The following is a 10,758-nucleotide window of genomic DNA, read 5'->3' on the forward strand; positions in this document are numbered from 1 at the left end:
TCGTAAAGTCACTAATAACAATATTTTCCTAAATTCCTCAGTGGAAGGAGAATAATAAGCTGAGGGTTAATTAAGCGCCCTCTCTAATGATTCCTCCTGCTGACAATAATCAAGCCAGTAACAATTAGAGCTTTAATTTCAAGTGCCATTAGCAGGCATTTTAATTTGTAGCTCGTAGGTGGTTGTTTTTTTTTTTAATGTAAAACAGATCAGTTAGTTCGTCCCTTAAAGGCGTAATAACAGTAGTTAATTTTCCGTTGAGAAATTTTGTTTGAAAAGTGTTACTACAAATCACATAGCAAAAGCTCTGGTGCTTGTTTCATTTAGCATATCCCCTCTTTAAGTCCTGTTCATCTACTCTTCCATTCCTCTTTCATGATTTTACATGGATAGTCACCCTTTTAATTCACTAGGCCAGTGTTTCCCAAACTTGATAATTTTAAGGCATGTGGACTTCAACTCCCAGAATTCCACAGCCAGCATTGCTGGCTATGGAATTCTGGGAGTTGAAGTCCACATGCCTTAAAATTGTCAAGTTTGGGAAACGCTGCACTTGGCTGTGCATTTGTAAACTCGATCCATATCATGAAAACGGCCGTCTTTTTAATTTACTGCTTTTCTGGTTTTGGGTTTCTTATTCCACTCTAATGTGCTTTTTTTTTTCTTTTCTTCCTGTTTTGTTTTGATTACTTTTCAAGTCTCCTCACTCATTTTCATGCAACCTTCACTGTAAATTCCTTCTAGAGATTTCCTTTCCAGTGGAAAACCTTGCATGTCATTTTTTTTTAAAGTCTCCTGAAGTGGGTGGCACCCGGAGGGGTTTATTTGAGGATTCTTTGTCGTAGAATTCTTGTCACTTGTTAAATAAATAATGTTCTTCTATCTGCCTGTACTCGGCCTCTTCCGTGTAAGGTGAGAATACCCCTGCCCACCAAGTTAAGCGACTTAAGGATATTTTTTTTTTGGAGGGGGGGGGTTAGGATTGCCTCTTAACCTGTGCCAAACTGGGGCACGTTAATGTGGTTTTCAAGGATCCTGAATGATCTGAGTTTTTTTCCAGCCTTTCAACCTTAAGAGGGATGGACTTCCAACTCCGACATAACGAGCTGGAGAATTCTGGGAGTTGAAATCCACCCACCTTTAAAGTTGCTGAGATAGAGACAGTGGGGGGGGGGTGTCAGCTTTTGGAGGTGTGTGTCTAGCTTGAAAGCCTCCCCGAGCCGGCTGAATTGGGAAGAATGTATGTGGGGATTCCCTTCCCCGTCCCCGGGACCCCAAGTCTTAGGGAGTCCACACGGCCGTCTCCCGCCCCTCGTTCCACTAAGAAGAATTCGCTGCTGTTGGTGTCCCGAAAAGCCAAGATTAAATAGGACTTGGAAGATAGGTCACCAGAGGGGGGGGGGGGAAGCAGAAATAAATCCACGCTGCCTCCTTTTGCAATTTTCCAGACCACGCGTGGGACAACGGACTTGACTCCCCAAAAAGGATCTTATTATATATAGACGGTCTCCTTGCGTGGGCCTGCTGCCCCTTGAGTGACAATTAGGGTTGGGCAATTAAATAATGCTGACTGCTCTCCAAGGCAGCTGGTAGATTCACACACACACACACCCCCCCCCGTGAAAAATCGAGCATTGTGGAGGTCCTGCCCCCCCCTAGTTTTGCTTCATCAACGAGGCGTTATTTTGTCCGTCAGAAAAGCAGTCTCTTTCTTACCTAATACCCCCCACCCGCCCCAAACCTTCCCAGGTCTCGAGTTCGAGATTCTGCCCCGGTTGCCGTCATCTTGACACGTGCCCGGGGGGAGAGAGAGAGAGTGTGTGTGATCCCTCATCCTCCTAGATCAGTGGGAGAGAAAAATGACGAATCTCGGGGTGGAGTGGGGAGAGAATCCTTTTTCTGGAGGGCCCACGCAGCATCCTCCTTGGGCGGTCAGGATTGGGTGGGAGATCAAGGGAGTATTTCTGGGGATGGGGCGTGGGAACGAAGGAGGACCACCACCCCCCCTTGCCCCCCCAAACGCCTGGTCTGCCAGCCTTTCTGTCCACTTGCCCCGTCAAAGGGGGACGGTCCGAGATGTCGCCTGCCTCATCTCCCACCGACCCAGGCCACACGGGGATTGCCGGGCCAAGGGAGCGAAGATCACCGTGCCCTCTCCGTGCCCCTGGCACCGAGGATCTGAATGCAGGAGGCCTGGTCTCCAGCTAGGGCCCTGGCTGACGTGGGCAGGGACAGCTTATCCTGTCCTTGGTTCGCTTCACGAGGACCTGCGGCGGGAGACATTCCGCGTAGCTCCTCTTCCGCCTTCACAGACTCTTTTAAGGAGATAGCCTGGCTGGTGGGTGGCAGGTAAAAGCAGCAGCAGCAGCAGCAGCAGAGAAATGGATGGCACCAGGGAGGCTGAGCTTATTAACGTGGGCACAAGCTTCCGTGGAGCAGAGCCCACTTTGTCAGGTGGAGGGAGGGCTGGTGGTCGTGACCTTGACCGTCCCTTAAAGCAGAGTCAGGGACCTGTAGATCAGTGGTTCTCAGCCTTTCTAATGCCGCGACCCCATAATACAGTTCCCCCATGTTGTGGTGACCCCCAACCACTTATACATCACCGGGTGCCAGGGGCGTGGCCAAAGAAAAGGGGGAAAAATGGCGGACAGCCTTGTTTGGCGACCCCTGTGAAATGATCATTTGACCCCAAATGGGGTCCCGACCCACAGGTTGAGAACCACTGCTGTAGCTGGTGTTGGACCCCAACTTCCATTGCTTTGTTTGGGGGTTTTTATTTTGGGGGGTGGGGGATAATTTGTTTTGTTTTCCACCCGATAGGAATTGGGATTAAGCAGCATCTACCTCACTTTCCCGCTCCTGATCTAGATAATGGAGAGGAAACAACCTCTGCAGATGTGGTCTTGCTTGTAAAGAAGTGACCTGCAGATTTAATACTTGTATTATGAAAGAAAGCGCCTCCCCCCCTCCCCGAAAGAGTAGTGGGATTCTTCGGTGGCGCCCTTTCATACTACTCCTATTAAATGAGCGCAGCGTAGCCAGAAAGCAAAAAACCAGCAGCGTCCCTCCTTGTTGGGATGTCGAGACTCAAACCCACAACCGCTGCTGATTCTCTCTCTCTCTCTCTCTCTCTCTCTCTCTCGGCTTTCTGACCACAGCTTGCCTCTCCTCTCCTTGCTCTCCCTTCTCTCCCCCCCCCATTTTTGTGTTCTGCAGCAAATGGGAGGGGGGACAGTGCTTCTTCACCCATCTGGTGAAGTGGGACCTAGCCTGGGAAGGTTGACCCCATCGTTGGTTCGTTTCCCCCCCCCCCAAAAAAAAGGTGCCTTGCTGTCTTTTAACTATCCGCTCTGCCCCCCCACGGCAGGGAGACGAGAGACGCCCTGCTCTGTGGACCCTGTTCACATGACACCCCCCCACTCCGTGGTTTTTTTTTTAAAAATCTGGGACCCCTGTTGAGTTTTTTGCTTGATTGAACTGAACTTCTTTTTTTGTTTTGTTTTGTTTTGTTTACATGAACTGTTGTGTGCTTTTTATTTGCTAGGTTCTCTCCTATGGGTGTAGATCACATGAGTGGGCTTTCTGGTGTAAATGTCCCAGGAAACTCTTCGGGCTGGTGTATCTTCATCTACAACCTGGGCCAAGATGCCGATGAGGGAATCCTCTGGCAGATGTTTGGCCCCTTTGGCGCGGTGACTAATGTGAAAGTCATCCGCGACTTCAACACCAACAAGTGTAAAGGCTTTGGCTTTGTGACAATGACAAACTATGAAGAAGCCGCCATGGCCATAGCGAGTCTTAACGGCTACCGGCTGGGGGACAAACTCTTGCAGGTTTCCTTCAAAACCAACAAGTCCCACAAATAACTTCTTCGCTCGTGGCTTCTCCTCCTCCTCCTCCTCCTCCTCCTCCTCCTCCTCCTCCTCCTCCTCTTTTTTTTTTTTTTTGTATGGAATAGATAATTGAGTGACGAAAAAGTTTGAACCTTTTTTTTTTGGTGGTTGTTTTCGTTAGTGTACAACTCAATTTTTTTTTTTCTTTTGGGCGCGCCAATTTTCGCAAAAAAGTTGTTTGTCTTTAGTCTAAATGAAAAGGGGAGAAGGGGTCTTCTGCTCTGGGATGCCACCAATATGTTCAAATGTTTTGGGTTTTTAAAAGTCCCGTAATGGTTCTACTTTTTTTTTTTTTTAAAAAAAGTTTCTTTTAAAGTAGTCCTGTTTTCGCAAAATCTCCCTTTGGACCCCAACATCTTAGTTAATGAAACCATTTGCACCCGGTGCCAGTGAAACTGTCGGACATCTGCTCCCTTTAATTTCACTGAATAGAGTTTGCCAAGGTAGGACCTCGGCCAAAATCCTGTTGACCCCAGTACTTTTCAGCAATGCTCTTAGTTAATAACAAGTTCCCTTTTAGCAAGAGATTTGCTTGTGAAAAATTAACTGGTGAAAAAAATGACTAAAAGGAAGCCTGGAGAATAACGAAATGCCACAACGTCGACTGTGTTTGTCACTCAGTAGACAAAACCCAAACTGGGAAATAAAAAAATTAACTTTTTTACAGTTCGTTTCCCTCCCCCCTTTAAAAGCCCAGTTTCCGTAAAAAGGACCAAAGTGTTTTGAGAAAACTCTGGGGTGATTTCAAGAATAAAAGAAAGGGGAAAAAAAAAATATCCAGTTCCCAACATTGCCACTTCCTCTAAATTCTTACCTTCCAATTATTGTGTTTTCTGTGCATTGCTTTCTGGTAAAAGAAACGTGGCAATCTCCTCTTGACATATTTTTAGTTGGAATAACCGAATCCCCTTGCGAAGGTCTGACAAACATTTGAGCATTATAATTTTTTGCATCCCTTCTCATAATTACTAGAAATTTTTTTTTCGTATTTTAATAGTGAATTTTGTTTTGACAAATAGCTTTTACCGATTGAACGCTCAGCAGAAAAGGTACATTAAAACTTGCAAGTTTGAGATTAAAGAGACATATTTTTTTTATTTTTTTGTTTTGGTTAGATTTCAATGTTTTAATTAATTAATCCCCCAGCGTTTACTTCAGGCTGCCTTTAATCTTTTGAGTTCTGTTTTCTGTTAATTTTCTTTTGCTTTTTTGTGTTTTCGTTTGTTTTTACTTTTGCATTTAAGACCAATTAAATTTGATTTGGTTTTGCTGAAATTTTGTTTTGGTTTGTTGTTTTAAGTTTTTCTCCCTTCCTTGCCATGTTACACAGTACCCAACAGTGAACGATGACATCGGCCCTTTTCCGAATAATTGGGGGATTTTAAAATGACAAGAATCAACCGATTGGTAGGAGGTCAGGAGCTTAACCAATGAAAGCACTTGCAGTCACTTCCAACAACAACACGGCGAGCGTTGAAGTGGCTTGGAAAGCATTTACAGCTGAAGCAGGATCTAGTTGGCTAGATCCGTAAGGTTTATAAACCAAGCGGTACTTTTGGGTGAAGAGAAACCTATCTAATTCTAAATTAGATTTAAGCCTGTTGCACGTTACCTCTGGCAATCTCTCTCGTGTAAGTCGGTGGAGAGGCAGGGCTGATTCTGTTTTGGACCTGCGATGTTGCCGGTTTCTTTCTGTTTGTGAGCCTCCTTGCACAGGACCCTTCCGGCTACATCGTCATCTTTCCGCCAGTGTTCAAAATCTAGAATTTGGTGGATTCGAGCAACACTTAACGGAGACTTAGAGAAGCGTGTCGAAGTCTCCCAGGCAGCTGAAGTGCACCCCACACCGTCCTGGTGGGGGAAAGACCCACCCATGAAAACGGTGACCGTGGGTGGCTTCCCTCGCAGTCCTTCACGCAGCCTTTAGCCTTCACGGTGTGTCTGAGATACATAACAATTTTTCTTCTCTTTTTTTATTTTTGGGGTGACTGGAGGAAAAGCGCCCCGTCCGAAGAGTTTTTACTCACCACGCAAAGCCGCTGCGTCCATTGTGAATCCTGATCTTGAGTCTCTTTGGCGAAGGAACGCCATTCCAGAAATATCTGCTTTGCCTCATGCTTTTTTGATGGCACCTTTATTTGAGAATTAAGATGGATCCCTTTTACAAGCGGGGTTCTCGGCCCCAAGATTATACACGGCCCTACTTGAAAAAAAACAACAACAACAGCTAAATAGATAGTCTCTTTGGAGGTTATTGCTGTCTTAGCTGCCGTCACAATTTGGGTTGTCAAGTGATTTGTGACAACAGTTCGGAAAACCTTGCTTAATAATGCTGCCTTTGTTCTGTGGTTCTTCCAAAATCTTAATTCCTGGACAGCCCTAGGTGTTTTTTTTTTGTTTTTTGTTTTTTTTTTAGTTTGGCCTGATCAAGTTTACACCAGAGCCTGGCAAGGTTTACTTTCCTTGTCATTTGCAATGTTGATCACAGAATTTCCACGTTACCTCTTTGAGTGTTTTCCATGGCGAGGTGAATCGCTCATCGTTTTCCTGTTTCTGGTCAAATTAACATCATGTAAATCTTTGACATTCCACTTGGAATTAACCTGGTACCGTGTTCAAAATAACATTTCCAGTCATTGGGCGTTAACGCCCAACTGCCATTTTGACAAAATCGGGTTGCCGAAGAGACCGCTGTCCAGCGCCTGGAGACTCCCAAGATATATTTCCCCCCCTTTTACAGCTTCCATTAATCTCTTTTTCTGTTGGGTGATTCTTTTGACGTAGCCTGACATCTCGGGTTTTTTTTTTTTTGAAGCCGTATAGAACATTCCTTTGGTGTGTTTTTTTTTTAAATGCACAAAACAGTCTTGATTATAAATACGTCGATGGAGATTATAAGGCATGGCTAACCTCGATCACAAAGCATTTCTTTTACGGTCCCTGTTTCACTCCTTTTGTCGCTCTTCATTCTCATTTTAAAAGCAGCTTCCACCACATGGCCCGTAAGACCTTCCAGACGTGACACACGATTCCTTTCTAATTCATTGGCCGTACGTTACAGATGTTGACTCTGGATACAGAGGATAATCTGCCCTCTCTACTGGAAGGGCGGGTGTAGGTACATCCTTTTTCCTCTCATTGCTATTTTTTCTCTGCTATTTTGTCAAGTAAAACATGCCTCCGCTCATCGGTCACATCGGTTTGGCCAGCTTCTGTAAGAAGAAATATAGCAGATTTCTTTGGGCAAATACAACCAGTAGCACAGGGGGTCTTATTCTAGGGGTTTATTGCCATTTCTCTGGCTGTTGTTACTAGGATTCACCCAGTCTTCCATCTTCCCTTGAGTCTTGCTCTCCAATCGCCGCCATCTTCCCTAATCTGCTTTTGGGAGTTCTGGTTAGGAGTCCCGCTAAGCTAACGGCACGGGACGAGAACGTATTAAAACTTTTTTTTACACGTGAGGGAAAGGATTCTGGTGTCACCGTTGGGAGTCAAAAGCCCTAAGTCACGAAAAAAACCGCCGGGACCATTTTCTCTTGCTACACATTCCCTTTAAAATTCCCATTTGATCAGATAACGATTTAAAAACAAAACCAAAACAAGCGTTTGGAAGGAATTAAGGCCATTCTTAAAAGATGCATCTCAAGGGGCTGGGAGTTGGATTTGATTAGCCTTTTTCTCTCGTTGCTTCTCCGGTTTCCGAATGAAATTTTCCTTTGAGTGGCCTAAGATGGCCTTGTCGTCGCCTACTTTCAAAAAGTTGTTTTAAAATAAGGATTTTGGGGGGGGGGTCTTTCCGCCCGTCTGGGAAAAAAAGGTGAAACAGCAATATGCATACAGTATGTATAAAATGAAAATGGGTTTTTTTTTTTTTTTTTAGTCTGAGGTGACAGTAATGGAAAGAATTAATCCTTGCTGCTGGTAATTGGACAGTTTGTGGTACCCTAGGATTAAAGTACCAAGATATATTCTAGGCTAAATGCTTATCGTATTCCAGAGAATTGCCAAACTCTGCCAGGGCAGTTGAACACCTTCTCTGCTTCATCCATATACCTTCTTTGCGGTTTTGTGCCAATTTTTTTTTGAGGGGACAAAGTTAGCAGAAAAAAGCTATTCACGCGAGAAACATTTTTTTTTTACATTTAGCGGTGCAAGTCCTTTTACGGATTAGGCTGAATGTCTTATTCCCCCCGCCCCCCCAATTCTTTAAAACTCTATTTACAAAGGTATATCTTCTTGATCGAAGTAGACTTGATTTTTTTTTTTAAAAAAAAATCTGATTAGATTTTTTTAGGTCACTTTTTGGGGGAGAGAGAAATGATTTGTCTATAAATTTGCAGAAATGATTTCCAATTTGTCAGAATCCAAAATTCCTTTTTTTTTTTTAAAAAAAATTTTTTTTGTTTGTTTAAAAATCCAGGATTGTTCCCCTTCACCCAAATGTTTCATGGAGATGTAATTGTTTGCTCTCGTAAGCCGAGCACACGTTTTCCCTTCCCAAGCGAAAAAGGATGATGGGGTTTTGGTCTGCCAAAGTTTAACTCAACAATGAGTAAATTTTGCAGTTCTCATACTGACATAGCCACTGCTTTGTGAGGATCAATATCTCCCTTCTGGCTGGAAATAAATTTGCTGAGAATTATGCATGCTGATATTAAATGTGGGCCGTTTTGTTTTCCAGTGTATTAAATCCAATTTAGGAGAAAGGATTGCCAGCAGACTTCATGCTTCCTATAATTCAGGGTGCATCTTTTTTTTAAATAAATCTCGTAAGCTAGCCCATCAGTTCTCAAAACAGGAAGCTCTTTTGCATATTTTTTTTTTTTTAAATGAACAAATGGACCTTATTTTTGTTTTCAAGAAAGGAAAGTTTTATATCCTCCCCGTCTACCAAACATTTAGTTCTTGGCTATGTTTCTGTGAAGACAGCTGTCTCAAACTCTACTGAACTTGAGAATCCCCTTGAAGGATTTTTTTTTCCCCCAAGATAATGTGCTTCTGGCAATTTTAGGGAGTCAAAATCAATTTTTTGCATTTGGTAAAAAATGTGGAGCTTTCTTCTCCCTTGCATTTGAAAGTTCATGCGTTTTCTGATCTGTATTCTATTTCCTTTATATATATATATATATATATAAATATATTTTTAAAAGGGTATTTGGTGTAATGTGCAGGTTATAACAATCAGTAGCTATTTTAGTTCAGTTTTTTTTTTTAAATCAGATACATTATACAGTTTGGCTGCTTATTTGTAGCATTCTTGTCTAACGGAGTTATCCAGGTTGAGAATAAGTTAGTTGTGTTATTTTCCCAGTGCATGGTTTAAAAATAAACAGAAAACACAGTTCAGTGGGACACCCAGCATCACACAGTGAGTAGCTTGTGTCGGCTGCCTTCCCTTCCCACAGCCCAAAAGCTTCCCAAAGCAGGTTTGCTGGCATTTTTATGGGAGGTGGAGGGTTGTTTTTTTTGGGGGGGGGGAGGTTGGGTGTTTTTTTTTTTAAATGTAGTATAAACTGAATTTTCTCTTATTTTGTCAGACGGTAGGAAACCCCTAACAAGAGTATAACTGCCACCAAGTCTCTTTTCGCTTAATTGTGTATCGAGTTCTGCAAACGAGTTAAAGCTCTCCGCAGAGTTTTTGCTTTCTTGTTTTTTTGTTTGTTTGTTTTAAATTAAATCACTTCACCACAAAGGGACCTCTCTTTCCCCCCCCTCCCCCAAGACCCCATTTCAGAAGAATTGAAAGGAAACTTTGACGTTGAGGCACATTTTGTTTGACCCACACTTCTGACAGGACCGAGGGGGGGTTTTGGCCCTAGCTTCGGTGGGATACAAATGACACCCATCTTTAGTCTCACTTGGCTTCCCTTTTAACTGGTGTAAACCCCCCCCTTTTTTTCTCTCTTCTTCTTCTTTTTTTTTTTATAAAGCCATCTGTCTGTGCAACGGAAGGCTTTTATCGGTTCTCCCGTACTGTTACAGTATATATGCTTAAAAGACAACTTTTTTTGTATGTTTAGCGTGTTTTTAAGTTATTGATTTTGTTTTATATCGAAATAATTTATTTTTCAGGAACCACTTTTTTCATTTTAACTTTGTTTTTAACATGGGTTTACTTTAAATAAAGTATGACGCTGCTATCCTCCTGTCTCCACTGCCGTTGAATCCCCTTGTGTCTTTCAAGTGCCTGCTATTTGCGGAGGCAGCGCCCAAGGCCTCTTGCTTGACCAGATCCACCCACAAACATCTCGCTTGGTTCACACGTGGCCAACTTGAACAGCTTCGTCAAGTAACTGCATCGGGCCTCGGGAGGGGAGTACGTGGCAAGCGCATGGGAGCCATGCCCGGGGAGCATCTGTCTTGAGATGATGTGGGAACCGGGCCACCAATGTGAGTGGTGTTTGTGGCTCCATGCTCTCTTTGTCACGAGAAATTTAATTTCTGGTGGAAAAATGGAAATTGGGATATTTTTGCACTTGCTGTGGAATCACACCAACTGTGCTGGACCAGATCATAGCCAGCTAGAACTGTGTTAGAGTATTTAGCATTTAGAGCAGTGGTTCTCAACCTCTTTAATGCCGTGACCCTAACCGGTTGTAAGTCAAGGACTACCCAACCGGTCGTAAGTCAAGGACTTTCCCTGCCCGGGAGCGCTGCGCGTGCGTGGTGCCGCCCCCTGTGCCAGCCGAGGTGTAGCTGGCAAGCGGCAGAGACGGCGCAGGCCGACCACCGGCTGGGCTACCAGCTGGCCCAGCCCAAGGGAGGTAAGGCACCCGCCGGGCCCCACGCGCACCAGCAACCCTCCCTGCGCCCGCCGGCCTCCCACCTCCCACCCCTGGCCCTCTTTTACTTACATTTTTAGTAG

General features: G+C 44.1%; 1 protein-coding gene across 1 annotated transcript in view; it reads left to right on the top strand.

Annotated features, from left to right (window-relative positions):
* ELAVL1 (ELAV like RNA binding protein 1) overlaps window positions 1-10,035 on the top strand; it is a 36,328-nt gene extending 26,293 nt beyond the window's left edge. Inside the window, exon 6 of the mRNA XM_039324473.1 lies at window positions 3,545-10,035. Coding sequence (XP_039180407.1) covers window positions 3,545-3,866 — 322 coding nt within the window. The 3' untranslated portion in view covers window positions 3,867-10,035. The remainder of the gene's footprint in view (window positions 1-3,544) is intronic.
* The last annotated feature ends 723 nt before the right edge of the window (window positions 10,036-10,758 follow it).

The sequence above is a fragment of the Crotalus tigris genome, unplaced genomic scaffold (assembly GCF_016545835.1).
Source record: "Crotalus tigris isolate CLP2741 ecotype Arizona unplaced genomic scaffold, ASM1654583v1 scf7180000024302.2721777, whole genome shotgun sequence".
NCBI lineage: Eukaryota > Metazoa > Chordata > Lepidosauria > Squamata > Viperidae > Crotalus > Crotalus tigris.